At 58.1% G+C, this 11858-nt stretch overlaps 2 protein-coding genes across 3 annotated transcripts; one reads left to right on the top strand and one right to left on the bottom strand.

The window, feature by feature from the left end:
* Positions 1 to 114: 114 nt before the first annotated feature.
* Positions 115 to 6282, bottom strand: TMEM198 (transmembrane protein 198). Of its 2 annotated transcripts, NM_001078110.1 has the most exon segments (6): positions 115 to 991; positions 1366 to 1568; positions 2564 to 3139; positions 5296 to 5500; positions 5814 to 6045; positions 6164 to 6176. In NM_001078110.1, coding segments are annotated over 4 exon segments (1083 nt in total). In that variant the 5' UTR covers positions 5462 to 5500; positions 5814 to 6045; positions 6164 to 6176; the 3' UTR covers positions 115 to 853.
* Positions 6283 to 6361: 79 nt separating this feature from the next.
* CHPF (chondroitin polymerizing factor) lies at positions 6362 to 11791 on the top strand. Its single transcript, NM_001205751.2, has 4 exons — positions 6362 to 6969; positions 8428 to 9001; positions 9499 to 9678; positions 10090 to 11791. Exons 1-4 carry the CDS (start codon positions 6656 to 6658, stop codon positions 11347 to 11349), a joined length of 2328 nt encoding a protein of 775 aa, NP_001192680.2. The 5' UTR covers positions 6362 to 6655; the 3' UTR covers positions 11350 to 11791.
* The last annotated feature ends 67 nt before the right edge of the window (positions 11792 to 11858 follow it).

Below are 11858 nucleotides of genomic sequence, written 5' to 3'. Positions count from 1 at the left end.
CTCACCTGGAGCCCCCGCAGAGTGAGTGACGCAGGGAACCAAAGCCTGCAGTGCTTCCTCCATCTTGGCCCCTGGAAGCGCCAGCCATTAAGACCACCACTACTGGCAGAAGCCTCACAGTTTGGCACATTTATAAAAGATGTAAAACAGGGTGGGGTGGGAGGAGACAGAAGCATGAGGTGTCCAGAGTGGCATGACAGACACCAGACATGCACCGTGCACTTAAGCCCCCTCCTCCTAGCCCCCTTGCCAGACCCAGGCCAGAGCAGCACCCTCCACCCCATCCCCTGCCACTACCCTTGGGCTGGTGACTTGCAGAGGACAGGGGACTAGAGTGAGGACCACTGCAGTCTGCCCCATGGACAAGGACAAGAAGCCTTAGATGAGTCTGGCTGAGAAGTGGAGGTGATGGGGGAGGAAGGCAGACCTCCTCCACTTAGACATGCAGGAGACTGGCCCATGGGACCCCAGCAGTGGGTGAGGAGGTGGGGCCACCCTTGGAGAAGCCCTACCAATCAGAAATCTAAGGCAAGGGTCCCAAGGTCCCCTCCAAGCCCACCCCTCCACACGCACACACACAGGCGACACACTCACAACCCTGAGCACAGCCCAGTGGGGCTCACACTCGCGTCCCTCAGGAACTCCTGGGGAGCTTGGGAGGGGCTCTCTCCTCAGGCCAGGCCAAGCCTGAGCAGGTCCTCCCATCTGGTGGCCAAGCCATCCCTCTCCAGGGTAGGGAAAGGAACAGCCAAAGGGTACAAGGCCAGGTGGGCTGAGCCTCGGCCCAGCAGGCCTCCCCAAGCCGGCAGAGCTGGTGACCGATGAGTGTAGGCGAGCAGGAGCAGCTGGACTGCTATACCCGCACTGGAGGCCCAGAGCAGGCCGTCAGCGGGCCCCGGGACCCGTACTCATAGTCCGCATCTGTGGGTGAGGCCATGAAGGAGCTCAGAGAGCTCCCAGTCTGTCGATCCCGGAAGCTCTGGATGTAACTCTGTGGGAGAGGAAACACAGGTGTGAGAGTGCCACTGCGGACCCCTGCCCTGAAAGCCACCCAGGCAGATGGCCTCAGCCTGCACCATCACAAGCCTGAGACCCATCCTGGTCTTCTGCCGGTCTGGGACCTCACCACCCCCAGAGTCCACAGCCCTGAGACCCTTCCCTGTACCATGCCTCATTAAAATCCACACCCAGGTCACCTCTTCCCGTTACCCATCAGGCCCCTAACTACGGGGGTTATGGTGGTGGACAAGTCCTAGGCCTTCTAGACAGTGACCAGCCCTGGGGAAGGCCCAGTCCAGCTTGGACAGAGAGTCCAACACCCCCTTCTCCCCACTTGGGCTGGAGGGAAGGGCTCGAGGTGCTCACCGGGGAGAGGATGTCTCCATTGAAGCGCTTGATGGGCACTGGCCTACGCCGATAAGCAGGGTCAGGGGGCCCAGGCCTCGGAGGAGCCCGAGAGCCTCTGGGGAGAGCCCTTGGGGGTCTCTTTTTGCGCCGCTTCTCCTTGCGTTCTTCTTGCTGCCGAATCCGCATCAGTTGCACACGTCGGCGCTGCCGGCTGATGACCACTGCGAAGGGTGGGGAAGAGCAAGGTTCTCAGAGGCCCACATAGGCTCCCAGATGCCCCTGGTCTGAAACCTCTCCTCCTTTACTTTCCTGGTCTCCCACTTGCCAGATAGGGCTTCCCATAGGTCTTTTCTTCCAAAGGTCTTTAGGGAAGATTCCTAGGCTCTAGGTACCTCTTCCGGGCTGCTACCCTACCCCTCTCCCAGTCTGGAGTCATAGGTGACTCACCTAGATTGGCCAACATCATCCCTAAACTGGACAACTAAGCTGCCTCCCCACTGGCTCCCCTTCTACACCTGCCTTCCCTGATGCTTTCTACACTCAGAAGCCAGAAGATACTTAATTAGTTTATATCCCTCCTGCTAAACTTCCAATGGCATCTCACCAGCCCTCTAATAAAATCCGGAGTCCTCATTATGGCCCACTGTGGCCACACAGTCGCCCCCCCTCAACCCCCACTCCCGCCCCACCTCCTCACCAGGCCAAGCTCATTCCCTCTCAGGCTCTCGCCCTTGCTCTTCCCTCTTCTCTAGCTCTTTGTATGGCTGGTGCCTTATCCTTCAGGTCTCTGCTTAAATGTCACCTCTTCCATGTGACACCCCTCCTTGGCCACCCTGTCCATACGTCACATTATCCTGCACACCTCTTTCATATCAGTCCACACAATGGGAATTATCTTGTTAGTCTGCCTATTGTCTGTCTCCCTCACCCTGGATGTAACCCTGGAAGGATGGGGGCCTTTTCCATTTTTGTCTCTGTTGCATCCCCAGATGCCTGGAAGGGGCTTGGCACAGAGCCGCTGTTCCATCTGTTGTTGTGGCATGGACGGTGGCACTGAGGTCCTGCTTTCCCAGACCCTGAGCCAGTCAGCTCTCTGTAACTCAACTGAGGCCTTCTGCTGCTGGTGCCTACAGCTCCCACCCCATCCTCAACAGCTCAGATCCCCCCACTCAACCACCCATGTCTGTCATGCCCACCCTGGCATGTACCCTCTCACCTTCCGTGTGGGAATCCCGCTCGGTCGTCACCCGCCACTGCACCAGAACGCCCATGAGGCTAAGCAGGGGCCACAGTGCCAGCAGGGCCCAGCTCCGCCAGCAGAGGGGGGGTACAGGGGCAGCCCGCAGACGCTCCACCGCGTAGCGCGCCAGCAGCAGCAGTTCGGCAAAGTAGTCCGCAGCCGTGGCGATGAGCGCGGCACCAGTCACCGCGGTGGCCAGGGTGGTGAGCGGGCGGGGCCAGCGTAGAGTGAGCAGGGCGCAGAGCAGGCCGCCCCCCAGCAGCAGCCCCAGGGGGCCCCAGACAGAGCCCGGCTGGTAGTAGGGTGCGGAGCCCAGCAGGGCGGCAGCGGCAAGCAGAAGCCCAAGCAGCAGGCCCACCAGGAAGAGGCCCACACTGCGCACCAGCATGGCCACCAGCCCGCAGAGCAGCCCGATGCCCAGCGCGATGCCTGCGCTTGCCCCAGCACTCAGCTGCGTCTCCAGCACCCGCTCTCGGTAGCACAGCAGGAAGATGACCACCGAGCCAAACAGCAACCCGGTGAGAAAGAGTACTGCCTTGAAGCAACGGTAACCTGGAGGGAAACAGGGGCTAGTGAGAGGCCAAAACAAGGTCACGGGGCTGGAGGTAGGAGGTCAGAGGGGTCAAGAACAAGGAATTACAGGGGAACCAGAGGCAGGACACTAAGCTCAGAGAATTGGGGGTCACTGGGGTCCTGAGGGCAACAGTGAAGGGACCACTGGGATCAAGGAAGGTCAGAGAGATAGGTCATTGGGAGTCTCTGGGAAACAGACAGTCATTGAAAGGAATGTTGGGTTTTTGAGATAGAGATAGTTCATTGTATCAGTTACAGGGTCACTAGGGTTTTTGGAATCATAGAGGTCAGAGAGAGAGGTCACTGGGGTCACAGATAGAAGACCAATAAAATCCCTGGAGTCCTTAGGGTGGGATTGTTCAGAGGGATGAGGTATTTGGAAGTCAGAAAGAACTTGAGAGATGAGGTCACACAGGTTCAGAAAGATGAAATCTTTTCAGGTCAGGGGAATTGACAGATGTGGGATCATTGAGCGTATTAAAGGGTTTTTGAGAGAGGGTAATAATATTGAAGCCAGAAAAAATGGAATCATTGAGATCATGGTGGGGGCAAACAGACAACAGGGTCATAGGGATTCCCCTGTGTTAGGAGTAATAGAATCAGAGGGATGGAAGGTAATGAGATAGCTTGGTGGGGGTGTCAATAGGGTTCACAAGGAGCCATAGGGAGTCAAAGTGGATTATAGGGCAAATAGTGGTGTGGAGTTTCAGAAAAATGGAGGTTATAGGGCCATTAGGTCCAGTAAGGGTACCTGGAAGTGTGAGGGACCCGGAAAAGCTGAGAAGATGGAAGTCAGAGATGGGAGTCAAATGATCAGGGAGAGCCAAAGAGAAAGGTTATAAAAAAGAGAATCAGTGCTAGGAATGAGAGGAAGCACTGGAGTCTAGGAGGTTCTAGGATCAGGAAAAGGAGTAGGGCATGCACAATGTCTCAAAGGGTCCAAGAGCCTGAGAGTGAGAGCCTCCAAGAGCCACAGGGCAGGGAAGCCCAGGAGAAGGATTGGCAGGCTGCACTGGGCAACTGTAGAGGGATTGGGTATAAATAGTGGAGGGGGTGAGGTGACACAGACTCCTTGGAGACCCAGAATGTGTCCTGAACCTATAGAAGGGCTCTTCCTCCTGCCCACTCTGCAATTGTTCAGCCCAGAGTTTGGAGGTGGAAAGAGAGGGACCATCTGGCTTCCATGCCTGCCTACTACCCAGCCATTCTAGGGGGAGGTGTAAAGGCTGCAGAGCATAAGTCCTGCCCTGTTTCTGCCCAACCTGGAACTCAGACCTCCAAGCTTCCTTTGCACTTCATCCAGCCACCTGTAATGCTCTGCCTGGAGGCTTTCCCTGGATGCTCAGCCAATAAACCTCACTTCCCTATCTGAAGTTCTGTACTTCTTGCTATAGAGTCACTGGGCACCTACTCCACTAGACCATCTGGCACTTTGGTGCAAATTAGAAAAAGTTGTGCCTTCCTCTAGGCAAAGCAGCCTTGCACCAAGCTCTAGAGTTTGGCAAGTGGAGCATGGACTGGATTTCAGCCCCCACTTGCCTATCCAACCAAACTCCCTCGTGTCCTGGACAGCCATCCACAGGAGCACTGATTACTGGAGCCTGCCTGTATATATATCTCCATGTATGTGATCACCATTTAGCTCCCTCTAATATATATCGCAGGTATGAATATGCCAGAAGTCTCTCCCTCATTAGACATTATGCCCCATGGTAAGGGACCATGTTAACTCACCCTTCTAAATGTTTTTGGTGCCTACCTAGAATAGTGACCCAAACACATCTTCACCACAATAGCTATTATTTATTGAGTGTTTATTATTTTCACAACAACCTCGTGTGAGACAAATATCATTGTTTCCACTGTTCATATGAGAAAACTGAGGCTTAGAACGGTTAATGTGCCCAAGGCATTGTAATTAGTAAAGTGCAGAACCAGGTTCAAATCCAAGCACACCTAAATCAAAACCTGTGTTCTCTAGGATCTAGAGTCTAAATGATCTACAAACATGTACGGGATGAAAAAAGAGAAAAGACAGATAGTTCATGGTAAAGTTCCAAAGAAGGTTTGAGGTGCCTCAGAAAAATAACTTGGGGAAACAGGGGGGGCCCAAGTAAGGAATGATGGGGTCTTACCGAAGAAGCAGTAGACGACTCCAAACAGACAGCACATGATGCAGACGAGCGCTGGAAGTGCCTCGTACCTGCGCTCCAGGGGCTGTTCACAGGGTGCTCCCCAGAAGGCATCATCTGGCTCCGGGGGCAGCAACTGGAACCGAAGTGTTGCCACAGTGCCCGGCATAGTGCTGGGAACAGAAGGGAGTCACCCTCCCACGTCAGCCTGACAGAGAGGAAGTTGGGGGTCAAGGAGGAGTCCTGGGTCTCCACCAGGATGAGGGTGAGATGGGAGTGGAGAACTAGGCAAAGATACAGTGGACAAAGGAGTGGTGCCCACATTACACAGCTCTGGAAGCATCCCTGAAGTAAGGGACAAAAGACAAAAGAGGGGAAAAGTGCCTGGCTAGAGGGAGCTGGGATGAAGAAGTTAAAAGGGGGACTAAGTTGGGGGGAGATGAGGGCAGCGTGCTGCCGGTGAGGAGACAGCCAGGAGACTGGTCTGTGGGCGGTTAAATCTGGGATTATCCAAGATCTACCTGGGCTGGAGGCGACCTGAGCTTCTGAGCGAAAGAGGCTGTGCAGGGGCCGGAGGGGCCGCGGTCGCCGGGCGCCAGAGCCTCCAGCTGACTGGGGTCCGGTAAAAGTCCGCGGTGAGGGGAAGGGGGCTGCTGGGCCGGAGGGACCGGTCCCTGCGCGGCGGCGACGCCGCTCCGCCTCCAACACCGGCTGGCACTCCAGTCCCGCGACGTCCGGGGACTTAGGCTGGGCCTGGGGAAGGGAAAGAAGCAGGAGCAGGGGCTCGGGCTGCCCCAGAGCCGCGGCCCCATGCCCTGAGCCCGCCCGCGGCCTTTGGTGCTGATGGACAGCTCCGGCCTCTGCTCCTTACGTCACTCAGGGCGCACCATCCAGGCAGGGGCGGGCTGCTTCTGACGTCACAGGGGACGCACCAACCACGCCGCGGGGGGAGGTAGGGGACTCCGCCCCCGACGTCTGCCTCTCCCTCACTGAGGAGGGGGCACTTCCGGGGGTCCTTCCCCTTTAACCTCCCCCTTCTCCTCCCTCTCCGGTAGCTGGAGCCCGAGACCCCACCCCGGAGGCGGGGCCCTTCCAGTGACACGTCGGACAGCGGCGGCCTCGGCGGAGGCTCCCGCGCCCAGCGCCGGGACCCTACGCGGTACCGAGCGGCAGCTGGAGGGGCACAGGAACGCGGCGCAGGGGATTCCGCTCCGGCGGCTGGCCCTGCTCGGAGGGGAGGGAGGGGGCCCGCCCGCTTGGCTCGGGACCTCCGGATCCGCCCCCTCCCCGGTCCCGCCCCCTCGAAGCCTCCTCTTGCGGCTCTGGGGCTGCTCCAGGGCCGGGGGCCCGCTGTCCGGGCGCCATGCGGGCATCGCTGCTGTTGTCGGTACTGAGGCCCGCGGGGCCCGTGGCCGTGGGTATCTCTCTGGGCTTCACTCTGAGCCTGCTTAGCGTCACCTGGGTGGAGGAGCCTTGCGGCCCAGGGCCGCCCCAGCCCGGAGATTCTGAGCTGCCTCCGCGCGGCAACACCAATGCGGCGCGCCGGCCCAACTCGGTGCAGCCCGGAGCGGAGCGCGAAAGGCCCGGGGCCGGTGCAGGCGCCGGGGAGAACTGGGAGCCGCGTGTCTTGCCCTACCACCCTGCACAGCCTGGCCAGGCCGCCAAAAAGGCCGTCAGGTAAGGATTGGATCCGCCTGCCCCACCCCCTGGGAACCGGCTGGGATGGGTGCGCAGAGGAGGCCGCCTGGGGCTGGATCAGGCCCCGGAAGGAAGGGTCTGACAAGCCAGGAAGTCTTTGGGCTCCGATCATTTCCGATGGCCCTGCTCCCTGGGAAGGTTTGGAGGCTCCATCCAGACTGGGCAGAACTCACTCGCCTCTGACCTAGACCTGCTTGACCCCCTGGACCCTCAAAGGTCTTCAGGGCTCACTGGGTGTTAGGTTTAGAGAAATGACTAGTATATAGAATGGGTGCATTGAGAGAGGGAAAGAGAAAAGAGAGAACTAGGATTTATCTGTGGGGGCTTCCCTGGTGGCTCAGCAGTAAGAGAATTCACCTACCAGTGCAGGAGACCTGGATTTGATCCCTGGATCAGGAAGATCCCCTAGAGAAGGCAGTGGCAACCCACTCCAGTATTCTTGCCTGGGAAATCCCATGGACAGAAGAGCCTGGCGGGCTACAGTCCATGGGGTCATAAAGAGTCAGATATGACTTACTGACCAAACACCAACAAGGATTTACCTGTATCTCCTGTTCCTGGGTGGGCATCTGGGAAAGAGGGAGGTTTGTGGGGAAAGGATGATGTACCCATCCCATTAATGCCTCTGCCTATGAGTTGAAATAATTTCTCCTAAGTAACACTGAGTTCAAATTCCAATTCTTCAACTTACCTTCCGTATTATGGAACATAAGTTTCTGAATCCCTGAGCCCCCCCAAACACATTCACTATGCCTCAATGGCATCTATCCGTTTACATCATTTCTGTGATGTATTTGTGGTATAATGGCATATTTTTAGAAATAAATATGTACATGATGTGTGCAGTACCTGTGTGCCAAGAATTTGGCAAAGTGCTTTAAAGGGATACAGTCATCTCATTTTACAGATGAGGCTACCCAAGGTTTGAAAGTGAAAGTGAAAGAAAAGTCGCTTCCAACTCTTTGGGACCCCATGCACTGTAGCCTACCATACTTCTCTGTTCATTGGATTTTCCAGGCAAGAGTACTGGAGTGGGTTGCCATTTCCTTCCCCAGAGGATCTTCCCAACCCAGGGACTGAACCTGGGTCTCCCGCATTATAGGCAGATGCTTTACCATGTGAGCCACCAGGGAAGTCAAGGTTTAGATGGGTTAAATAACTCACTCAAAGATTCAACTACTAAATAACAAACTAGAGAATGAGACCCATAATATATCTCTCGTATCTGCATGGATAATACTATCTCCGTTTTAAAAGCACTTGGGTAGGTAAGGACAACAATTCCCTTAAATCCTCGTGACCCCTAGAAGAGTTATTCTATCATAAATGAGGAAACAGGCCCATGGAGGACATGACCTGCTGAAGCCTATGTATGCTACCCTCTGCCTGCCCTACTTGTCTTTTTGATAACCTTGGGCCATCTTTCCCCCACCCCAGGACCCGCTACATCAGCACGGAGCTGGGCATCAGGCAGAAGTTGCTCGTGGCGGTGCTGACCTCACAGGCCACGTTGCCTACGCTGGGCGTGGCCGTGAACCGCACGCTGGGGCACAGGCTAGAGCGTGTGGTGTTCCTGACAGGCTCGAGGGGCCGCCGGGCACCACCAGGTATGGCGGTGGTGACACTAGGTGAGGAGCGGCCCATTGGGCACCTGCACCTGGCACTGCGCCACCTGCTGGAACAGCACGGCGACGATTTCGACTGGTTCTTCCTAGTACCCGATGCCACCTACACTGAGGCGCACGGACTGGCGCGCCTAGTCGGCCGCCTCAGCCTGGCAGCCGCTGCCCACCTCTATCTGGGCCGGCCCCAGGACTTCATCGGTGGAGAGCCTGCCCCAGGCCGCTACTGCCACGGGGGCTTTGGGGTGCTGCTGTCGCGCACATTGCTGCAGCAGCTGCGCCCCCACCTGGAAGCCTGCCGCAATGACATTGTCAGTGCGCGCCCGGATGAGTGGCTGGGCCGCTGCATCCTTGATGCCACCGGGGTGAGCTGCACTGGCGACCACGAGGTAGGAAGAGAAGCCACCCCACTGGTGCCTCCCATCTGGGTGTCTGCACTTCCCCCTGAGAGGCAGAGGGGGTGGTTGGAGATATAGGCCTGGGTTTCTATGCTGTTTTGTCATTTTCTATCCCTGTGACCTTGGGTAAGTTACTGAATGTCCTGAGCGTCCTCATCCATACAAATGGAAATAATTATTTCTCAGGCTTGTTATAAGGATTAGAAAAAATAAGGGAGGCTTGCACATAGTAGGTGTTTGGTATTGGCCATTATTATTTTATTTGAGCCCCTGGACAGCTCTGAGATAGGACACATGCCTGTTTCACAGATGAACTGACAGAGGCTTACCCAAGGTCACACAAGCTCACAACTGGTCAAGGTAGGCCGACACCCACAGGATTCTGACCCCAAGTCCACAACAGGTCATAGGATGGAGAGATGAGACACACAATATTGGGGGGGAGGGCACTGTCCCTTCGTATTTCCCACTTCCCTTCCTCTCCCCAGGGGGTCCACTATAGCTACCTGGAGCTGAGCCCTGGGGAGCCCGTGCAGGAGGGGGACCCTCGTTTCCGTAGTGCCCTGACTGCTCACCCTGTCCATGACCCTGTGCACATGTACCAGCTGCACAAGGCTTTTGCTCGAGCTGAACTGGAACGCACATACCAGGAGATCCAGGAGTTACAGGTATGGTCTGGGCTGGGGGTGAGGGGTAGGGAGTTTGGGGGGTGAGGAGTTAGGAGTAGGGGGGTGTGGAGGGTAGGAGGTGGAGGATAGGGGGTAGGGGGTGAAGAGTGGAGAGTGAGGTTTCCTAAGAGGTCTCAGAGATCCCAGGAAAATAAAAAAAATTAGCACAAGAATCAGAGCATCCCTGCTTTCTGGTCCCTGTCTGCTTCTACCTTTTCTGAGGAGCCTCTCCAATTTAATTCTTAGGCTGCCTCCCATCTGGGTAAAGGACAGGTGGGAGCATTGAGTGGGCCGAGGTTGGCAAGGGACTGGGGACCTGTGCTGAGTGCCACGTGCTGCCTGCCCAGCCTCCCGGCTGCGTGCTGGCCCCCGTGGTCCGCGCCTGGCTCATGGCCTCTTTCTCCAACCCAGTGGGAGATCCAGAACACCAGCCGCCTGGCAGCGGATGGGGAGCGGGCAGCTGCCTGGCCAGTGGGCATTCCAGCACCGTCTCGCCCCGCCTCCCGCTTTGAGGTGCTGCGCTGGGACTATTTCACAGAGCAACATGCTTTCTCCTGCGCTGATGGCTCCCCACGCTGCCCGCTGCGTGGGGCTGACCGGGCTGATGTGGCGGACGTTCTGGGGGCAGCCCTAGAGGAGCTCAACCGCCGATACCACCCAGCCCTGCGGCTCCAGAAACAGCAACTGGTTAATGGCTACCGACGCTTCGATCCTGCCCGGGGGATGGAGTACACGCTGGACTTGCAGCTGGAGGCACTGACCCCCCAGGGGGGCCGCCGGCCCCTCACCCGCCGGGTGCAGCTGCTACGGCCACTGAGTCGCGTGGAGATCTTGCCCGTGCCCTACGTCACCGAGGCCTCGCGTCTCACTGTGTTACTCCCACTAGCCGCAGCCGAGCGTGACCTGGCCCCTGCCTTCCTGGAGGCCTTCGCCACGGCGGCGCTGGAGCCTGGCGATGCTGCCGCAGCCCTGACCCTACTGCTACTGTATGAGCCCCGACAGGCCCAGCGGGCGGCCCACGCCGATGTCTTTGCCCCCGTCAAGGCCCATGTGGCAGAGCTGGAGCGGCGTTTCCCCGGTGCCCGGGTGCCCTGGCTCAGCGTGCAGACAGCCGCACCCTCACCACTGCGCCTCATGGATCTCCTCTCCAAGAAGCACCCGCTGGACACGCTGTTCCTGCTGGCCGGGCCAGACACGGTGCTCACGCCTGACTTCCTGAACCGCTGCCGCATGCATGCCATCTCTGGCTGGCAGGCCTTCTTTCCCATGCACTTCCAGGCCTTCCACCCGGCCGTGGCCCCACCCCAGGGCCCGGGACCCCCCGAACTGGGCCGCGACACAGGCCGTTTCGATCGCCAGGCGGCCACCGAGACCTGCTTCTACAACTCTGACTACGTGGCGGCCCGAGCACGGCTGGCAGCGTCCTCGGACCAGGAGGAGGAGCTGATGGAGAGCCTGGATGTGTACGAGCTGTTCCTGCGTTTCTCCAGCCTGCATGTGCTGCGGGCGGTGGAGCCGGCGTTGCTGCAGCACTATCGGGCACAGACGTGCAGTGCGCGGCTCAGCGAAGACCTATACCACCGCTGCCGCCAGAGCGCGCTCGAGAGCCTCGGCTCCCGCACGCAGCTGGCCATGCTGCTCTTTGAGCAGGAGCAGGGCAACAGCACCTGACACCGCCCTGCGCCCCCGGCACCGGGCAAGGCGGCGCCCCGCCCCGCTCCTCCCCCAGCCACCCGGAGCTACCTGCCAGACTCGCAGGATAGGGCTGGCCGCAGCCCCAGACCCCAGGGGCCCCTCTCTCTGGCTTGGGGTCGCCCTCGGGCTCAGAGCAAGCCTGGGAAGAGGTACCCTTGGAGCCACCTCTTTCTGCCCCAAATCTCGTCTCCCTGGCCCCTTGACGCTGCTGATTCAGGCTGTGGCCTCCGAGTATTTATGCAGTGCAGTCTGCCTGACGCCAGCCCCACCTCCTAGGGTCAGCCCAGGGGACCTGGGCTGCAGATGAGTTGTTGGAGAAGGGTAGCTGAGAGAGGAGGGTGGGTCATCTCCCATCTTCTCCCCTCTGCATTCCTGATGAAGCTCCCTGACTTTAATAAACTGGCTGAGTGTGGACTAGTGGTGCTTGAGTCTTTGAAAGATGGGTGTGGGGGCAGGGAGGACTGAGGATGGAGGCTCCCTGGTGC

This window comes from Bos taurus, chromosome 2, assembly GCF_002263795.3.
Source record: "Bos taurus isolate L1 Dominette 01449 registration number 42190680 breed Hereford chromosome 2, ARS-UCD2.0, whole genome shotgun sequence".
Classification (NCBI taxonomy): domain Eukaryota; kingdom Metazoa; phylum Chordata; class Mammalia; order Artiodactyla; family Bovidae; genus Bos; species Bos taurus.
The sequence above is the reverse complement of the archived record's forward strand: the minus strand, read 5'-3'. Positions and strand labels throughout refer to the sequence as shown.